At 44.0% G+C, this 12,084-nt stretch overlaps 1 protein-coding gene across 2 annotated transcripts in view; it reads right to left on the reverse strand.

The window, feature by feature from the left end:
• The window catches only part of ETS1 (ETS proto-oncogene 1, transcription factor), a 51,795-nt gene that overhangs the window by 21,574 nt on the left and 18,137 nt on the right, over positions 1 to 12,084 (reverse strand). For both annotated transcript variants that reach the window (XM_077457849.1, XM_077457847.1), the window contains exons 2-4: positions 7,221 to 7,340; positions 6,720 to 6,920; positions 2,102 to 2,176 (exon numbers count right to left, since the gene is read on the reverse strand). In XM_077457849.1, the coding sequence (XP_077313975.1) occupies positions 2,102 to 2,176; positions 6,720 to 6,920; positions 7,221 to 7,340 (396 nt within the window). The remainder of the gene's footprint in view (positions 1 to 2,101; positions 2,177 to 6,719; positions 6,921 to 7,220; positions 7,341 to 12,084) is intronic.

Consider the following 12,084-nt stretch of genomic DNA (forward strand, 5'->3'; position numbering starts at 1 on the left):
CTGTAATTAAGATTTTGGGGCTCATTCACACGTGAGGTTGGTAAAACCAGTCGGTTGAGCCACAGTTTAACCAGCCACCTACCTGAACACTAACAACTGCTCAAAGCTGTACACATGGCATGACAAAATTTAAACAACATACCACTTTTCAGTGAGCATTGCTTCTGTTGAACACGACTAATGCAGCTCTATTGGGTCATGCAGGAAAAGCACCACAATTGCATCATGGTAGTACGTCAATTATAGGGTTAAATAAGGTGGTGAGATGACACATCGCTTCCTCACCACCTGTCGATCACCTCTGAAAAGCATGCCAGTGTAGATTGCTTTTCAGAAGAGCAGCAGTACCTGCCACACTTGTGAATGATCACTTAAAGCATTAGTAAACAGTGTTTACTAATTTTTTGTATCATTAGCTCTAAAGTTAATTGCTGTTACTGTGTTCTCATTTCTTTCATTACTATATTCCCAGATACTAAATCCCTGGTTGATCCTGATATTTCCCTCTACTTCCTTATTTGGAATGGCAATGCTTTTCAAGCTGATCCTCAATCTTCAGAATCGACACCCTCACTCCGCATGCTCCAGTTATCTGCTCTGAGCTCAAGCATTAAATGAAGAAAAAAAACAAAACAAAACATTGCTGTTATCCCTATAAGACATGCGTGTTCATTGGGTGCTGCAGACATTAGCTGTCCAATCTGTTCAGAAGCAGGTTATAAGTATAATCAAGAAACTAATTAGATTGCACAGCCGATGTCTGCAGCCCCCACTGGCCAGCAGAAAGGAACATGCACATCTAATAGAATGCCAGGGATGTGTTCTTTTATACAAGATTCAGACTAAAAGCTTTGTCACGTGCTGAAACAAATCTCTTCCCTGTTATCAGACAGTGAGGTCCAGAGAAACATGGCCCCAATTAAAAAGGCAAAAATCATTTAAAGTAGAATTATAGGCAATTCTTTTTTTGAATTTTGGATAGAGTAAGGGTGCGTTAAAACTCCTGTCATATTTTTTTTTTCCCACCATATGTGTCCTATTGCCGAGATATCCCTTCACTTCCATTCCCATAGCCAAACCAGAAGTGAGAGGAAAGCCATACAAACTAAGGAAATTCCTTGGGGACCCCCATGTCACCAGAACTAGTGTCCCCATAGGAAGACTTCTCCATTACATTTCTGGAGACAACCCAAAATGTGGGATTTTCTTTTACTTTCAATGACAATGGTCAACAGGAGAAACAGAGAGGTTGACTCTCCTTAACTGGGGCACAGACAGCAATAAACAGATATTCTAATCTTTATCCACAAGAAAAAAAAAAAAAAAACATTTTGCCTTTAGTTATACTTTAAGCTTGGTTGAAATGATGCTCTTTATGGCTAGTTATTATACACTTTAACCCCAAACTGGTGCTGAAGAGTGTTTAAATACTTTAACAAAGCTGCTTGAATTTTGTCAAAAGCTTTACAAATGGTTAACAGATGCTTTCTGTACAATCTTCCCTTACTGCTGCAGAGAAGCCCTTGTGTCCTTATGTAGAAGGTCCTGTCAGGCCTAGTCATGTGTAGAAGGCCCTGTCACGTGTAGAAGGCCCAGTCAGGCCTAGTCATGTGTAGAAGGCCTAGTCATGTGTAGAAGGCCCAGTCAGGCCTAGTCATGTGTAGAAGGCCCTGTCAAGTGTAGAAGGCCCAGTCAGGCCTAGTCATGTGTAGAAGGCCCTGTCACGTGTAGAAGGCCCAGTCAGGGCTAGTCATGTGTAGAAGGCCCTGTCACGTGTAGAAGGCCCAGTCAGGCCTAGTCATGTGTAGAAGGCCCTGTCACGTGTAGAAGGCCCAGTCAGGCCTAGTCATGTGTAGAAGGCCCTGTCATGTGTAGAAGGCCCAGTTAGGCCTAGTCATGTGTAGAAGGCCCTGTCACGTGTAGAAGGCCCAGTCAGGCCTAGTCATGTGTAGAAGGCCCTGTCACATGTAGAAGGCCTAGTCAGGCCTAGTCATGTGTAGAAGGCCCTGTCACGTGTAGAAGGCCTAGTCCAGGCCCAGTCACGTGTAGAAGGCCCAGTCATGCTTCTTAGACCAGGTCAGAGGGCTCTGGAAATACTCACTGATAAAGTAGTCGGTGGTGTATCTGGGCTCGGGATAAGCAGGGGTCATCTCACTTGTCTGGTACAATTTGGAGTCTAACACAAAAGTGACAAGAAAAAAAAAAGCATTAGATAAGGAACCAGACATTGCTTTTTATCTTGGCAGACCTAAATGACAATTTTATTAAAGCTTAATGAGAATTATGACATAACTAACATAGAAAGTTCTCTACAGTACCATATGCTTGCTGTCTGCATCACTGTCATATGACAAGAACACAAAGAGATCACACATGCCTGAGACCGGCAGACATGATACTGCACAGTGTAATTATACTGGAAGGGTTGTCTGGGAGTTCACAGATTTTTGCTGTGATATAAGGATAGCCTTCATTTTTATTTCTGTCTGCTGGAAATGTATCCGGTTCAATGTAAGTCCTAGATAACAAAGGGGCAATCTCTCGGTTGAGCATATAAATTGTGTTTATCCAGGTTATAGCAGACCTCCAACCTCAGTGGCATGATCTGCTTATTCAAGGTGCCCCCATCCCCCTCCCCCTCCTACACTGCATAAAAGTACCTGTGTGAGCAAAATTAGATAGTATACTTACCTTTCCTAGACATCTGTAGTGCAGGGGGTGACATCATCATCCAGCCAACAAGACACCTGGGAATGCTGAGTAGCCCAAATCTCACAAGAATTAGCTGCAGCGTAGTGCAGGAACACCTACTTGTGAGATTTGGGCTATTTAACACTCAACTAGAATAGGCAGACCTCGACACTGAGGAGGAAAGTCAACTATAATATGCTGGCTTTATCTCTAGGAATGTGTCCATTTTCAAAAGGAATTCACTACATTAAAATTCAAGCAGAAACAAAATGTGTCACCTCCCAGCAACAGCGTTAGTTTGCGGCAGATTAAAGCTTTCTGATTACCCAGTTTTCTCAGTGCAAGACCCTGGACCAATGCCTGGCTCCCCGTCATTCACATGAATGTTCCAGCATTTTAATGAGTACTATGTGGGAGGCTGATAAACTGAAAATCTGCTGCCAAGAAACAATTTCCGCAACATACAAGTAAACAGTTCTAAGGCAGATAGATAGACAGGTTCACTTTCCTGGCTGTGGACCCAGAGGCAGCTCATTGTGGCAAAGTAACAAAAATATGGGCAGGCTTGCAAAGTATCCAATTCCCTTTCAGTTAAGAAGTGATTTCTGATTGGTGGCTGTAGGTTTCGGCACATCGCTGCATCGCCATGCTCTGTGGTACTGAAAGCAACCAGTTTACATGGCCGGAGCTGGGTGTGTTTTGCTTACTGCAGATAAAACAGAACTCTGTCGCCATTGAATAGTCAAGTTCAGTCGTATATTCTGTGTCTTGTACAGATTATAAGCTGCCTTTTAGTTATATCAGGGGCCACATTTGAGCCCCTCATACCTTAAGGCCGAGTTCACTCTATTACGAATTGGATGCAGTGTCTCTGCATCCAATTCGCAATAGGAGGAGAATGTGAATGGCTTTCTATGGAGCCGGTTCACATATCTCCGATGCGGCTCCGGTGCGAATTTGCACAGGAGCCCTGTGCGTCTTTCGGTCAGTTTCAGGTCCGAATTCAGCCCAAAATTCAGACTGAATTCAGGCCTGAAACGGTGAACCAGGACGTACAGGACCCCTGCTATGAGTCACATCGGAATTAGGTGTGAACCGGGCCTAAGCTGACAACCATTGCCCTATAGCAGGGGTCTCCAAACTGTGGCCCTCCAGTTGTTAAGGAACTACAATTCCCATCATTCTTAGTTATGTCTGTGAATGTCAGAGTTTTACAATGCCTCATGGGATGTGTAGCTCCGTAACAGCTGGAGGGCCGTAGTTTGGAGATCCCTGCCCTATGGGATAGAGTTTAATAAACTCATTCATTGCTCAGTGGAATGGATTGAAAAGAAAGTGATTAATGCAACCTCATACACACCATTAAGGTGAAAGTACACTATATTAGCTATATAATATATATATATATATATATATATATATATATATATATATATATATATATATATATATATATATATATATATATATATATATATATATATACCGTATATATTAGCAGATACTCTAGAAAATAAAATGGCAGTCGTGGCAGTATTTTATGTCTTACAGTATTTGCACAGCGGTCTTTCAAATGCATTTTTTGGGGAAATAATACACTTTGATGAAGTAAAAAAATAAAAAACAGTAAAGTAAGCCCAATTTTTTTGTACAATGTCAAAGATGATGTTACGCCGAGTAAATAGATCTCCAACATGTCATGCTTTAAAACTGCACACACTCATGGAATGGTGGCAAACTACAGTACTTAAAAATCTCCATAGTCGACATTTTAAACATTTCTACAGGCTACCAGTTTAGCGTTACAGAGGGGGTCTTGAGCTAGAATTATTTTTCTCGCTCTAGCAATCACGGTCATGCCTCACATGGCCACTGTTTACATTTTCGGTCGTCACTTGCGCATGCTTTCGCTTCTGCGTGCGAGCACAGAGGAATGGGGCGCTTCAATTTATTTTATTTTTTTCTTATTTATTTTTTACACTGTCCGTTTGAAAAAAAAAAAAATCTGATCTGTAAGCATCCCTTGTGACAGTAATAGGCAGTGACAGGTACTCTTTATGGAGGCATCTGGGGTCTATAAGACCCCAAATCCCTTCTTTGCACTTAAAAGCATTCAAAACGACAAGTTTGGCTATTTTGCATACTGATATTTTTTAAAATTTGGCACCTTTAAATGTTCTGTTAGCGGGAAGTGATGTCATGACATCACCATCACTTCCTTGTTACTAGATTCGATCAAAGCCAATTTTGGCTTTGTTCAGGTCTTCGGCCAGCGGGTGGACATGCCAGCTGGTATCTCAGGCCTTTTGGTGGGACAAGAGAACCCGGGCAAGGTGCGGGGGGTGGGATGCGCCGCCCACTCCCACTGCTTGGGATAACAGCCTAGTTGCTTCTTAGCTGCATCGGTTGTTATCCCAAGAAGGCCAACCGCCGGCTCTAAAAAAACAGTGCCTGGGTACCGTTACAACTCCTTCAAGATGAGGCCGCATATTTGCGTATGGTCAGTGTGAAAGGGTTAATGGCACCCCAGTCCTAGTCTGTAGGATTCAATATTGAATTGGCCCACCCTTTGGAGCTATAACAGCTTCAACTCATCTGGAAATGCTGTCCACAAGGAGGTTTAGGAGTGTGTCTATGGGAATGTTTGACCATTCTTCCAGAAGCGCATTTGTGAGGTCAGGCACTGATGTGGATGAGAAGGCCTGGTTTACAGTCTATGCTCTAATTTATCCCAAAGGTATTATAATGGGTTGAGATCAGTATTCAGTGCAGGCCAGTAGAGTTCCTCCACCCCAAGCTCGCTCATCCATGTCTTTAGGGACCTTGCTTTGTGCACTGGTCCAAAACATTTGGTGGAGGTGGGATTATGGTGCAGGGTTGTTTTTCAGGGGTTGGGCTTGGCCCCTTAGTTCCAGTGAAGGCGTCAGCATACCAAGACATTTTGGACAATTTCATGCTCCCAACTTTATGCAAACAGTTTGGGGATGGCCCCTTCCTGTTCCAACATGACTGCGCACCAGTGCACAAAGCAAGGTCCATAAAGACATAGATGAGCAGGTTTGGGGTGGGGGAACTTGACTGGCCTGCACAGAGTCCTGAACTCAACCCGATAGAACATCTTTGGGATGAATTAGAGTGAAGACTGAGTCAGGCCTTCTCATCCAACATCAGTGCCTGACCTCACAAATGCGCATCTGGAAGAATGCTCAAACATTCTCATAGACACACTCCTAAACCTTGTGGACAGCGTTCTCAGAATAGTTGAAGCTGTTATAGCTGTAAAAAGTGGGCCGACTCAATATTGACCCCTACGGACTAAGACTGGGATTCTATTAACGTTCATGTGCGTGTAAAGGCAGACGCCACAATACTTTTGGTAATATAGTGTGTATTGATCTCTCTTCAGGGGTTCCCAGTGAAGGATACTGTTAATATTAAAGCACATAATGACATTTTAGGCAGCCATGCTCAACCCAACATTGTGGTAAACGTTTGGGAAAGACCATTTTCTGTACCTCTGTGTACAAATCTAGCTCCTTAAACACATGGTTTGACCCATTTAATGTGGAGGAACACGAGTGACCTGCACAGAGCCCTGACCTCAGCCCTTCTGAACAGCTTTGGATTGAATTGGACGGTTGTTTGTGAGCCTGGTCTTCCCCACCAACACTCAAAATCTTGTGGAAACCCTTTAGAATGGATTCTGTTATAGTCACAAATGGGAAGGGGACAAATTCCATTCTAATGCCCATGATTCAGAAATGGAATGTCCAACAGGATCATATAGGTGTCATGGTCAGACTTATGGACATACAGTGTAGCTGAGAACAGATTTCTAATACATGATATTCTTACTCCCCCTACTGATAATTACATACTAACTTTTGGAAAAATCTAGTTTTTAAATAGGACAGAGTTGGCTCTTTATTGTGCTAAGACTTTTGGTTTCCAGGCTGTAGATGGCTAAAAACAAGATCTATGGGTGTGATGTCTGACCAGAGCTTCCCTAAGACAAAATGCTGCATCACCTTTTTGCATGATGTCCAAGTGCTCCCACAGGATGTCTCCGACAAAGTCCGGTGCCAGGTCCAGGAATCGGTCCTTCCCCAGAGCACACAGCCCTGCTCCGCTGATGCAGAACTTCTGCAGCTCCACTCCCTTTAGTGTGAACTCATTCACTGCCCAAGACACCCATTCCCTGACGTGAGCATCCGTCCACTCCTGCGGATCTGCCGGAAAGAAATTGCAACAGCTAATGAGGATGCAAAATGCAAGATCACGGCACTGATAGGATAGCCAGTAGCCAACAAAGCCAAGGGTGGTTTAGAACATTACTGGTCGTAACAGCCACAATGCAGGGTGCCTGTGTGAGAACCCCCAGATAGAAGCTTTTATTATCAACTCATGCACTAAAACTAGTATGCGGCTTGAGAGTCAGAGAATAAAAAGGAGCTCACTAGAGGCTTCTCACACAGGCATTGCGCTTCATAAAATTAAGAGGATATAAGAAGGAGTCTCTGAAATCTCACCGAATGGGATGCCCAGGCGTTGCTGTTCCTTGGTGAAGCCGCTGAAGGTGGCGCGGAGAGCCTGCGACATCATCTCCTTGCTGCTGGGGGTCAGCAGAGGCACATCACCGCACTCCATATCTGCGGAGAACATTATAATTACCACTGAGTGTGCACACATCAATATATAATATGGTATACTAAATACCCAACTCTAATATCCCCTCCTCCACACCTAACCCCCGATTTTAAGAACCCTCCAATAATCCCTAATGTGTATCTTATCTCCAGATAAAACCCTTCTCTACACCATTCTACTTAACTCCAATAACTCCTCCTTCACACCTTACCCCCATTTCAAGAACCCTTCCCCCACACCCCTCTGCTCAACTCCAGTAACCCCTCCTATACATCTAACTTCCCCACTCTTCCTCTACACTTAAACCCCATCATTGCAATCTATCCACCCCTGCACAATATGTCCCAATCATCCTAAAGAAGTCATTTACCTGGTGATGTTTTAGGTTATTGAATAATACAGTACAGTGAGTGATCGTTGTCACTAATGCCGCGTACACACGATCGGAATTCTCGTCGGAAAAAGCTCTGATGGTTTTCCCGACGGAATTCGGCTCAAGCTGTCTTGCCTACACACGGTCACATCGAATTCCGATCGTTTATAACACGGTGAAGTACAACACGTACGACGGGACTAGAAGAAGGAAGTTCAATAGCCAGTAGCCAATAGCTTCTGTCTCGTAGTTGAATCTGAGCATGCGTGATTTTTGGCGTGTCAGAATTGCATACACACGATCGGAATTACCGATAGAAAGTTTTTCCATCGGGAAAATTGAGAGCATGCTATCAATTTTTGGCTGTCGGAAATTCGGACAGCTAAATTCCGATGGAGCATACACACGGTTGCATTTTCCGATGAAAAGCTCTCATTCTAGCTGGAATTCCGATCGTGTGTACGCGGCATTAGACAGAAAGTGTGTTATTGGCAGGATCACCAGGTGAAAATAAAGAGAAAGAACCCTTTAAAAAGAAACAATGCAGCCTCCACCTCTAAAGACTGGTAATCTGCAATAGACTACATTTTGCTTTGGGGTTTAGCTACATTGTGTGGTATAAAAATGCAGCAAAGAAATGTTCATATGAAGTGATGAGAAGACTGGCACTGTGTCATCCCGTGCCAAACGATTTACTTCTAGCGAGAACATGACACGTGCAGATTCACCTCTAGGAATATTAGAGTGCCAAATCCGGAGCGGTACGTCCTAAAAAACACTCCTCTGTGATGTGCCAAAAACGTGGGAGCTTCCCTGGCATCCGGCCACGAGGAGAACTAGCGGAGAGCTGTGCTGCTTTCACAAGCGTATTATTTTGCCCACTGCGCCATTTCACCTCCCACGTATTACCCCGAGTCACAGCAAGTTCAATGCCAGCCCTGCCACTCACAAGAGTCTGTGAGGATCATTCATAAACATGACAATAACATTATCTGAATATTCCTCTGAGGAAAAAGGGCATGAGGGGAAGAGACAGATCCAAATGCACATAAAAAACATTCTAAAAAAAAATGACTAAATCATGTATGCGTGAAGTGTGCATGCACATTTTTTTAGATAAATTTTTTGTGGATTATCTTAATAAAAACGAAATGCGTCTAATAAAACAATAGAAAGTAGAACCAATGTAACGCTTCTACAAAAAATAATCATGTAAAATCACAGCATACAGCAAAGAAAATCAATAAAATAAATTTTTACTTTAACAAAAATATTTTTTTGTCGATTTGTTTAACTGTAGGCGATGGTTTTACATGATTACTTTGCAGAAGTGCTACACTGTTTATTTTCTTTTGCTGCATCGCATCAAAGGGGCTTCAGTTTGTTGCACTCACCTACTTGTGCTGGGAGCATAGAATATTCAAGATTCCTAAAAATGTTTATTATTAGCCCTGATGAAGGAGGCGCTGATACCTGAAATGTGTTGGCTCTCTTGGAACATACAACATTCCAACTGTATAAAAATGTGCCATAGTATAGAATATTTCTTTGGATACAAAGTCCTGCCCCTCCAGACAGGTGGATCACAGGTATTCCTTTTGTTCCTCTCCATGTTGTCAGGCTCGTTTAGCAAATTATTTCTACTCTACTACTACTATTTCTATTCAATACAGACCATAACGTCTTCATATTGTATAATTAATGCAGCCAGATTCTCTCTGTCAGGGTCAGGACTGCATCTCCTTTTCACTTGATCCCCTGCACTCTCACACTGCATGTCGTCGCTGTCAATCAAAGTCAGCTAGCCAATCAGGGGAAAGGGGTCCATATCTGAATGGACAAAGGGAGCTGCGACTCGGCTCGGGTGCCCCTATAGCAAGCTGTTTGCTGAGGAGGCACTGAACAGGAGGAAAGGACCAGGATCACAGAAGAGGGACCCGAGAAGAGGAGGATCGGGGCTGCTCTGTGTAAATCCACTGCACAAAGGAGGTAAGTATACCATGTTTGTTATCTTTATGGGGAAAAAAATATGAGACTTTACAATCGCTTTAAAGCCATCATGCAAGTGGGCAGGATCTGACTACTCCCTCAGGGAAATACAAGACAAAGTTAGAATTTCTGCTCCACCTCCCACCCAAGCAGATCTGAACCAGGAATAAAAACACTGTTACCATCATGCAATGCCAGCTTCCCATGCCCAGCTCTGTATTAAGCTCCATGTTTCCTCTCACCTATGATGAGACAAGAGGCCTGCATACCAGCCAGTATTTAAAAAGAAACATTAGCAAAACCATCTGTAGTTCCACAGAACTGATCTGCCTGTTTTGTTTTATAGAAAATGACTTCTCTTTACACAACACAAAAAAAAACATGAAAAATGAAACACTGTTCTTGTATCAGTAGTCAAAGTATGAGGGTGTCAGACATGATGTGATGATCGGCTGTCTTTGGTGGTTTAATTGGCTCCACATTTCCTGTTTTTTGATCTGTGCAGGGTCCTTCTTTAACCCCGATGGTGCTGTAAACTTCCCCAGCACCCCCGGCGGATGGGACGACGTCGTCTCTTGTGCAGCACTAACTGCAGATTGTGGATAGGGCTTCTGATGGAGAAGGATTTTATCCAGAGAACTATGGAAGCAGCTGCACACCAATCGGAGTAATTTTAGGCCCTGGAAAGGGGCCAGAGTTTAGGCAATACCGAGTCGGCGCTTCATGGAAAACAAGGCCACGGCAGCCATGACTCACTGGTTTTAAAGGCTCTGGATTGTAACCGACAAATGCACCGTCACAGACATCACATGGAATTTTCTGCTGTCCTCAATTAGCCCCAGGTCTGTGCTGGAGGGGATATGCAGAGGACACCCTGAAGGGACAACACACAGGATACGATACATTTAGATTGATGGGACATGCAAGGCCAACTCTGATTGGAGGAAAACAATCAGCCCGGGGAATGTCATATTTACCGCCTCCCATAGGTGCCACAAATGACCAGCCATAACAAAAGTGGGATTGCTTACAAAATACTGCCCCTGGCAGCCACCCCTTTCTCCTAAGAGCCACCCTGTCACCAATCTAGGGGACTAGGCATATGCTGGAAAATGCCATAACGCAAACCCCAAATGTCATGTGTCTGTTCTGTTCATGATGTACCAAGCCTGACTGGACTATCAGCTGACACAAAGTGAACAAAGGTTCAGCAGTCGCCCACAGAAGTAGCCACCATTTTTCAGGGAGTTGCCCACCTATGTGTCCGCAGGCTGTATTCCTTGGTGCAGCTTCTTTCTTGTCCTATCGGCAGGCTGGCTTCATCAGATGACAACCTTTCACAAATTCTACCAGATTTCAATTGTATTTCTATCAAGCAGCATATGTAATGAAAACAGCTGCTTCCTTTGGCCTGGTTTTTATGTATGTATTCTCATGTGTGGCCACCTTCCCACAGGGCCAGTGCTACCACAAGGCAGCTTAAGCACCCACCTTAGGGGACCAAAATAGAAGGGGGGGGTAAAAATCCAAATCCCTGGCCACTTGCTGGGGATTCAGATTTGTACAGCGATGCAGTTGTTTTCGTTTTTACACACTTTAGTAAGGCGGACTCTATGCTCTTGCGTAGAAGTGATACAATGGCTGTGAAACCACATTGTGCTGCCTCCCCCCCCCCCCCCCGCCATGTTCACTGGGCTCTGTTGTCCCACTTGCGGGCCTGTGTTATGGTGGGTGTCACTGGGAGGGCAGAGGGAGCTCAGTGGACCTCACTTCCTGGACCGGGGCTGTCATTCTCCAGGATCAATGCTGGGACAAGCAGCTGATGAAACACAGTCTGTGTTCCATTAGCTGCAGTGCATTAGAGAGGAGACATCCAGGGTCTAATAGACCCCGGCTGTCTATCCATAAAGAGAACCTGTCTGTCACCTATATACTATGACATAGGAAGCTATTGGTAATTTATGTAAAAAATACATATTACACCAAAAATCTTTTAAGCATATATGAAGACATATAAAATGTTTCTAAAAAATTTAGCCCCAGTCCCCCCCCCCCCCCCCTACAAAAAATGCATGCGTTGGGACACCTACGTATGAAAACAAGTGAGAGCAATAATTTTAGCACATGTGCTCCTTCGCCTACTAAGTAGACATAAATACTTGTAGCGGCCCTTCCAAGTGACAGAATATACAGAATTTCCTGGTATTGTGATGCCTCCTCTCTCCTCCCTGGGGCCACTAGAGTACCGCTCTGCTCGGAGAGTCCTCCTTATGGCACACAATGACTCCGGCTGCGATGCGAGCAGTCAGATCAGATTGCAGGAGGGGGGCCCAGCTGGTGGCCTCATCTCACAAAGATCACAAGGGATTAGAAGATATTAGTGC

Source organism: Lithobates pipiens, unplaced genomic scaffold, assembly GCF_037356315.1.
Source record: "Lithobates pipiens isolate NorthernLeopardFrog02 unplaced genomic scaffold, aLitPip1_a1.2 Scaffold_27, whole genome shotgun sequence".
In the NCBI taxonomy this organism is placed as follows: Eukaryota; Metazoa; Chordata; class Amphibia; order Anura; family Ranidae; genus Lithobates; species Lithobates pipiens.